Source organism: Leptosomus discolor, chromosome Z (assembly GCF_034619465.1).
Source record: "Leptosomus discolor isolate bLepDis1 chromosome Z, bLepDis1.hap2, whole genome shotgun sequence".
Lineage (NCBI taxonomy): Eukaryota > Metazoa > Chordata > Aves > Leptosomiformes > Leptosomidae > Leptosomus > Leptosomus discolor.
This window is the reverse complement of record NC_141419.1, coordinates 33,888,054-33,904,268: the sequence shown is the minus strand read 5'-3', so window position 1 is coordinate 33,904,268 and position 16,215 is coordinate 33,888,054. Positions and strand designations below refer to the sequence as shown.

Sequence of the window (16,215 nt, the reverse complement as noted above, 5' to 3'; positions counted from 1 at the left end):
ACCCCGAGGTGCCTAACACATCTCTGGAGTGCTGATCTGCGAAATCCACATAGAAAAGTGCTGGAGAACAGTAAAGTCTGTCAGAGCTAGTGAGCCAGAGGGATTTTCAGGCTAGGACTAGAAAGGAAAGAATGATTTCAGGACCAGGTAGTCAAAATAGCGAGAAGAGAGGCAATTAGATCAAATAGGAGGGAAGTGAGAACAGAGACTGAGGCTAGATCCTGGATCACAATTATATGGAACTAACCATAGAAGAGGGATTTGGGGATTAGTATCGATAAGTAAAAGACAAGACAGAGACATGTGGAAAATTGCATCTTGAGCAGTCAGCCAGATATTAATTTTTATCATAGCAGAGGGGTAGGAAGACAGGGGGAAAAAAGGAAAGCGATAAAAGGCACAGGTTGTGAAAACAGTGATGAGACAGACCAATTTAGTGCCCTTGCTCAGAGGAGAAAAAACTTACAGCATGGACAGACAAACTAGCTGGCCTCCAATAAAAGTACAGAAGCAAGCTCAGATACCAGCTACAAGCAGTCCACATACAGCAGGTACGCTGAATAAAATTAGACAACTGCTGACAGTCCCATCAGTGCTCTCTCCACTTACCTAGTGACCAGTATACTTATTTCCTAGCTGTGTTGGAAAGAAACAGCATTAAGTTAGAACATGGAACGGGTTAGGAATACAGGAGTTCCTGCCTTCGGGTTTGGTTTTTTTGGGGGGTAGGTGGGGGCATGGGGTGTGGGGAGTGCAGTGCTCCCTAAAGATGTGGCTGTGAAAAAAAACTACTTGGAAAAACGTAGCAGTTTGGGGTTCACACTGAAACGAGTTCAAATGTTTCACATTATGACCAATGTCCAAACGTTCCCATAGTAGCTATGATTGCCATCTGCCTCAGTGGCAATGCCTCTGGGGACTACAGCTCTCCTGTTTCAGAGGTTGTCTTTAGGTATAGTGTAACTTTCACATTTTTATTAGGCTACACAGTGCAATGCAACATTAGGAAAAGATACTTGAGGACAATGATGTATTTCTCAAGTCTACCAATTTCTAGTGGCTTTGGTGCCTGTGTATAAAACACTCTGTCATGTAAGCCAAGTTGGAAGCAGATCCATGACAGCACGGCTTTATTTTTTGCTTGTAATTTGTGCCTTTTGTGCCAGAAAAAAACCCACTATCTATAGTAGGAAATAAGGCAGTCAAAATAACAGTAAAATTCACTGAGAAAAGATCAGAAAATAGATTTTTAATTTATCCTCTTCAGAAAAACAAACTGAGACTGCACAAGGTTCAGGTTTTGTGACCCATTGATTGCTATATACTTCAGTAAGGTGCCCATTCATGATTAAACATCTTTTAAGCACTCCAGATATGGGAAGAGAGCTGACTTGTGTAATTATCATTGAACCAATCAATAAGGAGGGCTAATTGCTAGAGCAGATTTAATGCCATATTCAATGAATGTATATTTATGAATATCAGCTGCAAGATGTAACTGGACCTAACACTGCTCCTGCTGAAGCTGAGAGTGTTGATAGTGGTTTCAGTAGAAGAATGATTTACTAAACAGTGAGCTATCATCTGTGAAATCCCAGGGAAGGTGAGCCACATCGAGTTCTTGAATATACAAACAGGAGTAAACAGTATGTTGTAATACACTCAGCAAATGATCGTGCAAACTACAGGAAAAACGCCAACAGGGAAAAGCTAATCACTGGCAAATAAATTTTTGGAGACATAGAACAAAGAAGGAGGTGAGGAATGGATCTCCCCTTTTCTCTCCTTTAAAAACAATCAGAGGACCTGGGAAGATGTTAGTGATTAATACAATACTGTTGTTTAAGGGAACAATGAATGAACTTAAGGCAGAGAATGATTTAAAGTGGAACATGTGGTTCTGGCTGTCTGCATTTTACTATTCCTACTTTATTAGGAAAACAGTGGTTTTAAAGGTAGGAGCACAGGTCTTGGGGGAGGTGAAAAGGAACTCCATGTTACTGTATGATTTTCTATAAAGCATTTAACTTCTCATACTTGCATGTCTCTGTAGAAAAGCGAATGATGGCTGCCTGACTTTGTAGGACACCTTAGGCTCCTCAGAAAAAAAACAAAACGCAATATTTACATTACCACATTACAATAGTACTTCTCACGTTCAAATTCCTTCACAAGCTGTAATGGATCCTCTCAGCAGCTCTGTTGGCCTAGATTTTATAGACGCTTACTCTTAACTTTCAAATAAAAGGGAGTAGATCTACAGGTTGTTCAAAATCATTGTGGTGGCTCTAAGTAACTGCTAAGTGACAGCTTGTCCTTGGGTGAACATGAGTTTTCTCCCACTCCACCTAGGCAGTTGCAGGTGGCGTTTGGGCTGCCACACGACCCCCCGCATGTTTCCTAGGCCCGCCGTTGCTCCGCTGCTGGAACCGCTTCCCAGCAGGGCGGCAGGAGCTGCGGCCGCGCTGCGCCGGGACGAGAGAGCACCAGGGAGGCCGTGCTCCTCACTCGGACCACCGCTCCTTTGCTGAAGCGGCATCCGCCCACTTTTCTTTCTGACCACGAACGGACTTCGGAAGACAGATCAACGTTGAATGATGCCGAGCAACGTCCGCAAAACAACGACGAGCAGTAAAGGCACAGACCGCGACGGCCGCCAAGCCAGCTTTGGGGCCGTTCGCGCCCCGCGCAGCACCCCGGCCCGCTCCCCCAGGCCAGCAAGGCGGGCCCGGCCGAGCCGGGCCGGTCAGCCGGGGCTCTCCCGCGGCCCCTCCCCGCCGCCGGCACCCCGCGGGGGAAAGGCCGGGGCGGCCGCAGCCGCTGCCGGGCACGAGGCCTTGCCGCAGGCCTCGCACCTCGCCGCGGCTCCCGCAGCCCCGCCGGCAGCGCGGCGGCCTCCCAAGCCGGCGGGGGCAAGGGGACAGCCCTCGGGGGGCGGTGGCAGGGGGGCCCGGGGCAGGCGGGGTTGGCGGGCCGGGAGCGCGGGGGGCGGCGGAGCGCGGGGCCGGCGCGGCTGCCATTTCCCCTGGCCCTCGGCGCTGCCGGGCGGGCGGGAGCGAGGGCGGGCGGAGGAGGAGGAGGAGGAGGCAGGGAGGGAGGGAGGGAGGAGAGAGGGAGGTGGCCGAGCCGGAGTGAACTGAGGCGCTCAGCTGCCAACACTCACACACAGCCTGCTGCCGTAGCCGCGCTGCTCTCGGACCCCGGGCAAGAGCGAGACAGGGAAGGCGAGGAAAAGCCAGGCGCGGGAGAGGAGGCAGAAGATCGCTGGCAGGGGGAAGGAGGTCAGAGAGGAGGGAAGCGCGGAGAGAGGGAGAAGGAGCCGTCCTCCCCGCGGAGAGCCGACTTCCCATGTAGCTGGGGGCAGAGGGAGAAGCTGGCGCTCAGAAACTGTGAGAGAAGCTTTCCAAGCAAGTTACTTAATCCCCGAAGAGCGGCGGGAGGAGGGGACAGCAGTAATCACCGATCATAAGCATTATTCCCAACCCCTCATCATTAAACACCCGGGCGGTTCAATGCACTACTCCAAGCTCTTCCTAGTTTCCTCCTCGGGGTAACTTCGGAGGACGCGCCGCCGGTGCCGCCCGGAGGTGAGGAGAAGAGCCTCGGAAGAAAGAAGGAGAAGTTTTGTGGGGGTTGCGTGCGGAGAAGGAGAAGATGGGCTGGAAGCGCCGCTGCTGCTGGGGAGGCGGAGGCGGCGGGGACCTCCTCTGCCGGCTCACCCTGGTGCTGGGGTTCCTGCTGCCGGCCTGCAGGACGCGCCTGTACACCAACCACTGGGCTGTGCGGATAGCTGGGGGGCTGCCGGAGGCCAACAGGATAGCTAGCAAATACGGATACGTCAATATAGGACAGGTAATCCTCCTCACAACTACTTCCGAGCGGGCGCCGGCGGGCGGGCGGGCGGGCAAGGGTCCGCTGCCGCCGCCCTGCGCCGCCGGGGCAGGGGCAGGGGCAAGGGACGGGGCAGCTCCGCTCCGCGGCCGTCGCAAGACTCCGGCTCCGTCGCGGGCCCCGCCGCCGGGGGGCGGCCTGCGGAGCACCCGGCAGCCCCGGCCTCCCGCCGCGGGCCGGCGGAGGTGATGCGCGGGGGCAGGTACGCCGGAGCCGCGCGGCGGGGCCGGGGCCGCGGCCGCAGCGCCCCCTCCGCGGTCAGGTGCGGGGCGCAGGTCGGAGGCGAGTGGGCGCAGGGGACCCCGCCGGGGGTCTGCACGCCGCCGCGCTGCCTTCGCGCAGGCTGAACTTTGCGCTCCGCGCCGGGAACCTTCCGGCCCCCTTTGCCAAAAAAAACCCGCCAATACAAGAGCTCGTCCTGCAGCGAGCGCCCGTCTCCCCGGCAGCCAGGACGTGGCAGCTGCAGCCGCCGGCCCGCCGCGGGGGGCGTCCCGACCCCCCTTCTGGCGGAGCGTGCGGAAGGAGAAGGTGACAGGGGTGGCCCCGGTGCCCTGGGGCGGCTGCCGGGAGTGCGGCGGCCGCCGGGGTCCCGCGAGGCAGGGGAGCGCGCCCGAGGGGGCCGGGGCCGACGCGGGGCTGCCCCGGGACTGCCCTGGGTGGGAGCCGGCCCGCCCGCCCGCCGCGGCCCGCCCTGCCGTTTGTTGTGAAAGGAGAGGAGAGAAGTCCGTTCTCGGATGCCGGCGCTGGAGGCAGAGCTTACCCGGCCCGCGCCCGGCCGGTTGGGCAGCACCTGGGCCCTGCGGAGCCCGCAGATGTTTCGCTGGAAAACACCTGGACTGGCGAGATCTAGAGGTCACCTCGTGAGAAAATTCTTGGATCCAGCCGGGTCTGGGAACTGCCAGTGAGGAAACACCTGGTTCTTGCTGAATCTTATCACGCTGAAAAATCCCCCCCTGCTACAGCTAGCCTGTTTAACATGTCCTGAGATCACTTTTTCTGACAGTTTGTGGCCAGTATCCTAGGCTTTCCTGACAATTATCCTCAAAATATGAGTTACATAGGTAGGGTTTAGCAAGGTAAGTGCCTAAAACATGAACTATTCTATTGCACATTTGGGTGTGAACATCCAAGCTCAGTCTTTGTAGACAGTAGTTCATACTACATGAATTGAAAGTTTAGAAATGAGCATTTACAGTTACAGAAGGCTTCATCTGATACATGAGATTCACAAAAATGCAGCTGCGTTTACACAACAGGCCTTTTACATCAACTGGATCAAAGTGAGACCCAATTGTTATTTGTGTTGTGGAATGAGTTCCCACATACTGCTTCATTGACTCAAAAGTTTGAAGCACACATCTCAACACTTCCCAGTCATTGCAAGCCTGAATAAGACAGCTGTGCAGGCTATTAAGAGAAATAATTTACATAAGAAAAGCTAAAAAATGACACTGAGGTAGCACAAAACAAAGATGCAGTTACTTAGAAAAAGTGAGTACCGACTTTCCTTTTGGAGCTCTTGGGCAGGCAGGCAATATTTTTCCCAGTTGGAGGCACAAAAATTTGGGAGGAATCTTTCATGTCAAAATTGAATCCCCACTTTGAAACTGCCATTTAGGAGTCCTTGACATCATTCTCTTTTGTCTTACACTCGTCTTTTGCTCAAGGTGTTTCTCTATATTCCTATCTCGACTTTATAGTACCAAAATAAGCAAGACTTGGTTGGAGGATGCACTTACCTCCCCTTTTGCTTTTATCAGGCCAGACAGCTAACTCGGAGCCTGCTTTTATATACCTTGCACATCCAGTCTCGTGTTAAGGAAAGAATGTAGTAAGCCACTATTGCTTCTTATGTGTCAGTGAAAGTGCCATGTATATACCTATGAGATATTAATAATAGATACATTACTGATCAGGTATGAGTATCAGGTATCCTATACAGATAGGAGTGAGAGAAAATAGAGACTATAAATAATGAAAAACTGGAAGATACATTACTGGGTGTGCAGATTAAAAGAGAGCATATGTGGAGGGAGCCAGTATCGTTACTTGGTTCTGCAGGCAGTGAGAGTGTAAGTAGAAGATGAATATGAGAAGATTAAATGATGGATGCATGAGAAAGAAAACTTCAGTAATAATACGAACTAGACTGATGGGTGATTCCTCATCTTCTGGCTGTAACCAGCCTTTAAGAACAAGAAGCAGGCAGTGGGCATATTCCACAGAGCTTCCTGATTGGTGTAGCTGGGTGCTAGATGTTGTGCTGTACCAAAGTAGAGCTCAGCACACTACTGTTGCAGTTACATGCCCTAGGAAGCATTGTGCACAAAGCCTTGTGCAGAGTTTTCTTGCATGGATATCTTTTTACAATGGCCAGTGTTAAGTTTCTGAGAATTTCTTGCAAAATCAGCTCCAAATGGTGTTTCTGTGACAGCGCATTTGTAAGTATGTTGGTGGTCAGTCTAATGTCTGTTCTTTTGTTCCCAGCTAGTGCTTATACTTTCATCAGACTGACCTGGCTGCTAGATAGAATTTATAATTTGATAATTCAGAGTTCATAAAGCAATCCAAATAGCTGTGGTCTGACGATACATCGTGTAACACATAAATATATGGTTTAAAGACTGTGTAAAATGATTCTATAACTGTATTTCTTAAAAATGCCAAAAAAAACCCGCATTGTTTTCTGTGAAGCTTCTTGATCACTCTTTGTAGACTGTATCACTTGATAAAGATGAGTAAATGGAGTAAGGTACTAACTTTTAGAGGAAGTCAGGAATAATCTGGACTGTTGAGTTAGATTTGCCTGTAACAGGCTTTTTCCACAGATTTGGAAAAGCAGGAAAATATTTGAAACAGAACAGGAAGTGCAAAAGAACATGAAAATGGATCAAGAATCTACTGTTTATTATTGAGAGACAATTGCAAGAAATTTAAAGATCTGTATTTGGCGTGAGGTGTTGAAAGTCATTCTCATAGCTGAATACACTATGAAAACACTGAAAGAGATAACTAGTAAGCAGAATTTTCTGTTAGAGACAGGACTTCACATGCTTAATGTCTCTATATTGTAGCAGCTATGGCCAGGCAATTAAACTTTGGTTTTGCAGATAGTATCTTTTCTAGGTAAGCTGAAATGTTGTAATTAAAGCTGCAAGTGTCAGTAAGAGCTAAGCTGTTTACTTCTGCATGAAGAAGGTAATTACAAATCTCATAAAAATACACATCCAAAAATCATCTGAAATAGATTAAAAAACCCTAGTGTAATGCATTAAACCTAATATTTTTGGTTAAATAAATTTGTGAGCTCACCGTTAAGAAGGTGCAAAATGCTAAATCCAGATCCCACTACGACTGGCCCAAAGAACCAACTCAGTACAAATGACCCAGAAAAATAATGGAATTAAAATATTCAAGATAAGAGTAGTCAAACTCTGTATAAAAAAATGATATCAAGTAGGTGCAGTTACAAAGTTGCAAACCAGGATTATTCTGACAACAGTTAATTGCATGATTGGAGCTGAAGGGAATAGTGGAAAACAGAGGGATTCTGAAGGTCTTATTCTTACCAGCCACTCTGTTATTTTTGCATGAGTGGAGATGCAAGGTGCTATGGAATAGAGAGAGTTTAGGGTAGATTAGGAGTAAAGCAGTTAAGAGTAGGCAATATTTGGGTTGTGTTTGTGAAAAAATGGCGTTGAAATTCACAGTAAGTTGATCAGTGGAGACAGGACGGTAGTTCTGGAAAGGCTGTGAATTGTAAACACCGGACAACATCCATTGTCCCCATTTTTGTTATTTGGTGCATTCCTGGTAGCAGGTGGAATTTAGCTTTTCCTTTTTTTGGTGCTTGTGTAATTTGGAGAATATCCAGTTGAGTCTTGAAATATCTCTAAAGTCCATTTTCATTACAATGGTCGTGACAGGAAAGCTACAAGCCTACCTGAATGACTGGACGAGTCAATTAGAAATCTATTTCAGTCAGAAATAGATGGCAGAAGGGGGTGTTAAAAGAGGCCTTGAGATTGCTGGTGAGCAATTAAGAATTCCTGCAACTCAGAGCTTCTGGTAAACTCCTGTTGCTCTCAAACTTTTGTGATCTCCGTGTGCTGTTATAGAAATTTGAAGATTTATCTTCTCTGCTTATTGAAAAGAGGAGTTTTCCATTAATTTTTTGGTGACACGGCACAACAGAGAAAGAATCCTCTTTTACTCAGTGTTTTTCCAGGCTACATGTTCTGATTCTTGTTTCCTATGAATTGCTCCAATGTACTGCTCATTTATTCTGTATTTCCTTACCTTTACCAATGTGAAGTTGACAATAGACATAGAAGCTCGTTCTCCAGAGATTCTCGAATTCTTGCAGTGAATCTAGTGAGACTGACATTAATGTTCTTCATCTATAGCTTGGAAAAGCATAGAGCAGCAACTTAGACCTATTGACGTATCAACTGTTACTCAGTTTCTGTTGGAAAACTCTTTTCCCCACAGGACTGAATGAAGGTTATGTGTCACAAAAGCAGAGGCAGTATAGGATCCTCAGTATACAATGGCTGACACAAGTGGGCAGGATATCCTTTGGAAAGTCAGTGGTTTTGATTGCTGTAGTTAACGCCACCAGTTTGGAGCTTCTGATTTGGACAGTAGGGCCCACTTACTAAATTAACAGGCCTTCATTTAAGACCTGTTAAAGGCCTGTCACAAGACCTGTTAAAGGCCTGTCACATAACTTCAGGCTTGAGTACTTGGTTACTGGTAATGTAATTTTCTGTGACATAACCATAGCTGCGTTAAAGACGATGGAGCAAACACAGTGAAGTGTAAGCTGCAAAAGAATTGTCCGAAGGTCTCCTGTGTTTTATTGAGCTTTAAAATTGCATGAACATTTAATATCAGGACTTAAATGGATAGAGTTAACTTTTTTTCCCTTTTCCCGTGTGTTGCAGGCATTTCTGGCCTACCCTTGAAGAGCAGTTAGTAGTTTCTCTAGCAAGCAAATCCTTATCTCATAAAAAATTGTCTCTGCTCATTTTTCATGGGTCTTTTAAGAAAGTGGTCTGGACTAGCAAGCCCGCTGGGACTGTGATAAGGTAGTATAATGGAAAGCAGCCAAGGAGTTGTTCTAAGTTTCATGCTGGATGGAGCAATTTGGGATATAATGCATCCCCCAGCAGCTCCTTGCTGACGTGTTTTACCCTTCTATCTTGCAGTGGCTGCACTAAGCAGACCTTTCTTTTAGAGCAAAGTATCTGTCACTGACTTCTGGGAAAGTTTCTTTCATGTTGGTGGCTGCTGCTGAGGGTTAAACATATAGTCTGTGTAGCAATTTGCACAATTGGCATAGATATTATGACTGTGTTGATAGCATGGGTGTTCCTTACTATACTGTGAGAGAAGGAAGCTTTCTTTTGATATAGCCGTGAAAATTAAGGTATACCGATATGTCATCATGATTCCCTGGAATTTCCTCATTTCTTGGAAACAGAGCTTCTCACTGGATATGAATTTATGGTTTGGTGCTAAAATATTCTCAATAGACTGGAGAAGGGAACACTAGCTTATAGAGGGATGACTTACAAAGCATGTGAGAAGCTGGGAATGCTACTACTAGCTCTGATGCTTAAGGCTTTTGTGCTCTTGAGCTATTGACTTAAGCATTTTCCCCTCACTTCATTGTTTATCTAGATAAAAGAGGAGGAACTCCAGTAACTGACTCTGGGCACATGAGTTTGTTTTCATTTGAAATGTGTGGGCTTCAAAATAAGAAGGTTTTCTAGGTTTGTACTTTTCTAGAAGAAAGTGGTGTCTTGGGAGTTTCTCATTCAGGCAGGGGACTTTCCTTCAAGGTACAGAAGAGCAGGAGAAACAAACAGCTGATATCCCAAAGGTGATAGAAGAATGGAAGAGATAAAGATACCATATCTGTGGCTCCAACAAGGGAGAGAAATGCTGCATTAATTAGTATAACAGTAAACTTCAGATCCTTCTGTTCATTTTTCTTTCTTAATTCTAGGCAGGGGCTGAGAATGGGTCTGCACATCTCCAGATCACATCTTTCCTATCCTAATTGTATTCTTCCAGTAAATTTTGTTGTCTGATCTCTTCCAGGGCCTAGCGGCCTAGTCCCCACCATTGGCAAGTGACAGACTACCCTTTCCCTCCATTTTTCTGCCTGCAAGGAACATACACTGTTTGCCAAAAGACACCTAAGTGTGCGAAGCATGACTTGTGGCCGAGGAGTCACTGTTAGATATACAGATGTGGGTTTTTAGGTAATGTGAATGCTAATGTGATTTGCCAAAAGGTTTGGTGGTTTTGGTTGTGTTTTTTTGGTGTGTTTTTTTGTTTTGGTTTGGTTTTAAATGTGAATTTATAGATTTAAAGCCAGCAAACCAGAGAGTTGATAAATATTAATTCATTTCAAACCTGAGGTCCCAGTGATGGCACAGAGGAGATGTTGTGTAACAAGATTAATTGATCAGAAGGAATGGGAGGAATGGCTGTTTTCTATTTTCCCAAGCTATTCCTGATGGGAGGCAAAAGAAGGTTTTGTAAACTAAGTAGTTGAAATTGGAAGACTAGGAAAAAAGCATGCAGTTAAGAGAAAAGGGAGCTTGTTTTGAGATAAAGAGCCTAAAGTAAGTTTGTTGTCTTCAGCAAAGGAAGGAGTTTCCTACCATAATCTCCACCACCTTGCATTGATGACTCAAAAAAGCAGGATGGTAGGCCTTTGTATGCAAAGTTGTTCACCTACCCCAGAATAATAATATAGACAGTTAATAGAAGAGACCTGCATCTTAAGAGCGTGTGTGGCCACAGCATTGAAACGCAGTATACTTTTGCGACATTTAATACCTGGGATAAGTTTAATGAAGTCCCAAGTATTAGACTTGCAAGTACCAGGACTACAGTAATAAAAGAATCAAAGTTAGGTGTATTCTAAGCTGTATGCACATGCAGATCTTGTGGAGTTACACAGATATGCCAATGAAAATCAAATTTTCTCTTATTCATGGCAGAAAAAAGTGCATTTAGGGACCATGGAGAATAATCACTAGGTAGAAAGACCTTTGGAAAATGTAAGAACTGAAAGAACATTCTTGCAGATGCTCACATGCCACAAAACCAGAAAAAACAGCGCAGATTGGAGAATACAAAGGGTATGCCATGGCTCATTACTTCGTACTTAGCAGTAGTTCTGTTGTCTGTGCAGTTAAAAAATGAGATGGAGGAGGGAGAGAAAGCAGAGCTTACTACTACTAAAGGTGAGATTTCATTAGCATTTGGATGAAGAAAAGGATGTGCCAGATGGGCTGTGGTAATAGAGGCGATCTAATAGGCTTTGTATGTTGTTACAAAATGAGGAAGATGAGAATCTCATTTAACAGCATAGTAGCTACAAATTATGTGATGATTTTTGTTTAAAGCCCTTAGGCAAACACAGACTAAATTATACTTTTTAAGAAAAACAACTAGTTGCAATCCCAACTTACAAATGGCAATGTTTGGAACTGCTCCTCTCAAACAAAATGCATAAAGTAGTGGACCAGGCTAGGTTAAAATGGAAGAACCAGAAGAAATCTGTAAAATATATTAAGGTAAGTCAGTGGTGCGTCGTACTTCTGGTATGACAGTGGTCACGTCTAGTATGACAGAACCTCTGTCTGACAAAGGCTGACAGTTGTAGGAGTGAGGGGCAGGGAGGACATCTTTATGGATCTGTTTGTCCATCACAGTGCCCTTGAGGAGGATCAGCTCTGCTCCCATCTTTCATGGCAGATATTGAAGCAGTTTTGGAAGGTCTTCAGTAAGGAAGCTCCACATTGGCCGGGCTTGGTCAATTCCAGTGACCCATTATTCTCTTTGCTCTGGTGAAGCCTAAGCAGTATTTGTCTTCCTGCAGTTCAAAGCCTGCAATTCTTGTTTCTCTATGAATATAAAGAGTAGCAATGTCAGAAAAGTTGTAGCATTACGCTCTTCCTGCCACCCGCTTTTATCTTTTTTCATCCAAGCTCAGTCCTTTTGCTTGTTTCACATAGGTCAGCCTTTCACTGTTTAGTCTTGTTTGACTCTGGTCTTTCTAAGTGATCCTCATCTTCTTGAGCATCTTGCTAGAGCTGAGTACGATATAAAGATCCTTTCAGTTGTTTTCAGGACAGCACTCCTATTTGTGTAGCTCATTATGGTGCTTGTCTATCCTGTAGCCGTATGACATTGTTGACTTAGTTCAGCTTGTGATCTGCTACGGTCCACGGATTGATTCTGCCAAATTCCTAGCCCGTTGTTCTCCAGCCTGAATTTGTCCAGTAGTGATTAGGTGTAGTACTTTACATACGCCTTTGCTGAATCTTGCCCTGTTTTTCCACACCTCATTTAGTTTCCGTTTGTTTTGAATTCTCTTCCTGCCCCCAACGTGCTTGCAGATCTCTGCTTCTTCCTGTGTGTTATGTTTAATAGATGTCTCTCCTATGCCAATATTCAGGTCACTAGTTGAAATAATGACCAAAACAGTTTGTAGAGGAACTCTGGCAGGTAATAGTTTGCTGCCTTGCTCTGATAAATAGGTATATCAATGTGGCTTACATAGTTTTGACGTACTATTACATAGTTTAGGTTTGTGCCCTACTTCAGGAATTTGAAGGGGACTATTAATCAAGTAGTACTTGAAGACAGATACAATTTTTAATTTGCAAATTATCATCTCAAAATAGGTATAAGAATTGCAAGGATATTGGATTGGACCGGATCATCAGTGATTGCTATTATATACCTTAATGTGTTCATAAGTGGATTTTTACCCCAGTGTTAAAAGTGATTTTGTACTTGTCCTCAGACTGGAAAGCCTTTTTTTGTGTATACTGACTTCCAACTTACAGACTGAATTTAGTGGCCAATGTATATCTGTTCTTGTGCTTAAGTGGCCCATCTGTTTCTCCAGTACATTTGCAGGGGGAACCAGCCTTCACTTTTGCTTCTGTAGCTTCTCGTTTCCTATAAGATGATAAGCTACCATGGTCATCCCAGTTACTGTGTTTTGATTGGCATCTGTTTGTCTTGACGTGAAAAGATGGCCAGCTTGTATACAACCTCCCCACTGCTTTCTACAATGTCATAAATAATTCTCTAGACTTTTGTCAGGCAAGATATTTCCAGTTATTGTATTTACATGTTTTGCAGCTGTGTTCTGTGGTTTTGTGATTGACCAGTATATCTCTCTCTTCCTCTCCATATGATGAATTGTAAAATCACAAAGTGGGGAGATACATATGTCAGCCATGGATGTGAATAAATCATATGGTCCCTAGTAAGGAACTGTGTTGCTCTTTGTCATATGCCAAACACGAGAAAAAATATGATCAGGCAGAATCCTGCTTGCCAGAGATCTATATCTTAAGACAGTAAGTGATTATTTGGCAACATGCTGGATCAAATTTGATTGATTATCTGCAGAATGAAAAACTCTTTGGAATGAAATGTTGGCAAGTCCAGAAAAGTATCAGAGTTACACCATGAAATCCTGCCAGAACAGCTTGTTGTGGAAGTTCTTGTGGATTACATGATGGTGTATGATGGAGATGAGATTGTAAAAGGCGTGTTAGCCGGGTATGATCATGAATTATATAGTTCTAAACAAATAAGGAAAGAAAAAAGATCTAAACAAATAAGGAAAGAAAAAAGATTCTCAGCACAGACTCTTCCATATAGAAGGAATCTGCTCCCAAGGAAACAGCATGCTTCTAAATGAGTGATAGCCATCAATAAGGGGCCATTTTTGGTCAAGTTACATTTTTTTTCTGTTTTTTTTTTGTTTGTTTGTTTTTGTGCCAGCAGGGAATAGGCTTCATTTGTGTTTGTTTTCCAGGGCCAAACTGGAGTTAGAGAGATGTTACAAGTCACAATTAAAACCTTTGCTTCATTATCTTATTCATTGTTCAAACAGGAATAAAACCACTGGGTTTTGTGCAAGAGTGCTTAGTGGGCAGTGCAAGTGTTACTGGGTAGTGCTGTGTGGCTGAAATTCAAGCCTAGAATTGGATAGTGTTCTCCTTTTTTAAATATTTAGCTCAGTCAATGGTAGCATGTAGCCTCCCCTCTGGATAAACCTAGAGAACATTTTTTTGCTTTTATTGAGCATATTTACACAGTAATCTGTCCTAAAAACAAACAGGAAAGAAAATGCAAGCTGTGTTGCACCTCTAAAGCCAGTAGTATGACATCTAGCATGTAGACAAGTAGTTCGTGTAACATTTTTGTTCACGTGAACAGCCTTTCTTCAAATAGACCCATAAGGATGCAAGGCCATTCTGGGTCAGATGATCCATTTAGTCTGCATGCCTATGGCAGTGGTGTTAAGTTTTTGTCTGTGGGAGAGAACAAAACAAGCATCCAGTGCTTCTCCCTAACAGTCCCTTCAGCTTTTTTCAGCTCAGGAGACTGCCTGAGCTGGGCATGGCTTCTGCATACTTAGAAATTCTCAATATTTTTTTTTTTTTTGTCCAGATCTTGTCCAGTCTTTCAAATGAAAATAAACTTTCAGCGTCCACAATATTCTTTGGCAAGGATTTTAAGAGTATGCTGCTTCAATGCATGAAGAACCAACTCTCTTTTGTTTGTTACTACTATTATTTGATGACTACTGAAAGAGGTGATGAAAGTCAATGTCTGTCCATTCTTATGGCAGACATGATTTTTTAGACTTTTACTATTTTCCTCTAAATTGTGTCATATCAGGACTGAAGAATCTTAGCTTACTTACAGAGGGTGTACCATATCTTTGTCCATCTGTCTTCTCCCACTTGGAAACTTTTACAGCTCTACTATGTCTTCTTTCAATAGAGGGGACTAGAGATGCACAAAGTACTTAAAGCACAGCAAAACCTTGAATTATTCTTACACTGCCATGTTCTCTGCTTTATTCTCCATACTTTTAATTGTTATGTCTAGTGTGTCATCTGCTGTTGGGACTTCAGCCGAACTGAGTTTCCATGGATTAGTCTGCCATAACCATGAGATCATCAGTCCTCAGTGGTACTAGGCTCAAAACAGTTCATTTTAGTGTGAGGTTAGGTTAGTATGTCAGTTTATCTACATTTGTCTATATTGGATTTCATTTGCTATTTTGTTTTCATCATTCAGTTTTACGGGGTCCTTCTGCAGCTCATGCACGGTCAGCCACAGTCTTTACATCTGTGATTGTTAACAACTAAACCTCGTTGCTCACTCCCTTTTCCATGTAATTTTTTTTTGGTGAGATAGTATATGTCCCAGAAGAGGTTCTACCATGGACCCCAGCAGAACTCTAGCAGGGACTTCTGCCCATTGCAAGAAGCTAATTGCTTTTTAATAAACAAATAACTAATTACTCTTAAGCTTTGTTTTCAGTCTTTTGACTGATTGCTTGCTTCTGCAAAGACCTTATGTTATGGCTTCTTAAATTCTTAAAAGCTGTTGATGAAGGACATTGTAAAAGCCTTTTGGAAGTTCAACCAGATCTTTATCTATATGCTTGACCTCTTCAAAGAACACTAATAAATTTGTAAGGCAGGATTTTCCTCTGTTTTAACTGTTTCCAAAGCAGTCAGTTTTTATCCAAGTGTCCATTAATTTCTTATTTCTTAGTTTCTTCTCATCTGCCTAGTAGTGACTTGCAAGTCCATAGTGCTTCAGATCTCCTTTTAAAAATTGACATCACATTTGTCACCCAGCTGTCCTGAAATGTGAAAACTGTTTGAGAGATTTCATACCACTGTTCCTATTGCTTTCAATTACTTTAATTTACTGAGTGTTCTTATTCAGCTATTTCATCCATATTCATTCCACACTTTGGACTGCAGAATATTTGTGTTTCAAGTATCATATCTTGAGTAACCCATCTGAGCTGAACTGAAGCAAACAAATCAATGAAATGCTAAACTTTGAAAAAAAAATTCAATGCTTTGTGACTATGCTGGGCTCCAGTGAGCAAAGCATGAATGAGCAGTAATGGCAGGGCTTTAAGCTGAGGACGTTCCCTTGCCCCTCTTGGAAATGAGTAGCACCACTTCCCTGCAGGAATGGACTACAGAATAAGCTCTGTTTTCTCTTGAGCAGCCAAGCCCTGGTTGGGAGTGGAACAGAGCCAATGCAGATACCTGAACAGTGGGTTTTCAGCTTAGATTAGATTCTGCTTTTAAAGAAAAATGCATCTCTCACTGGACCGCAAAGAGAGTCTCTGAAATTTAGCTGAGCAAAGTATTGAGTTGCAGTTTGTAAAGGCCCTAATAGTCTTTCAGTTTGAATATTAGAAATGCATTTGCAGGTACCCCAGTTGTATCAGGAAGTCTG

At 44.1% G+C, this 16,215-nt stretch overlaps 1 protein-coding gene across 3 annotated transcripts in view; it reads left to right on the top strand.

The window, feature by feature from the left end:
• Window positions 1-3,654: 3,654 nt before the first annotated feature.
• The window catches only part of PCSK5 (proprotein convertase subtilisin/kexin type 5), a 260,747-nt gene continuing 248,186 nt past the window's right edge, over window positions 3,655-16,215 (top strand). For all 3 annotated transcript variants that reach the window (XM_086480272.1, XM_086480271.1, XM_086480273.1), the window contains exon 1: window positions 3,655-3,852. In XM_086480272.1, coding sequence (XP_086336398.1) covers window positions 3,655-3,852 — 198 coding nt within the window. The remainder of the gene's footprint in view (window positions 3,853-16,215) is intronic.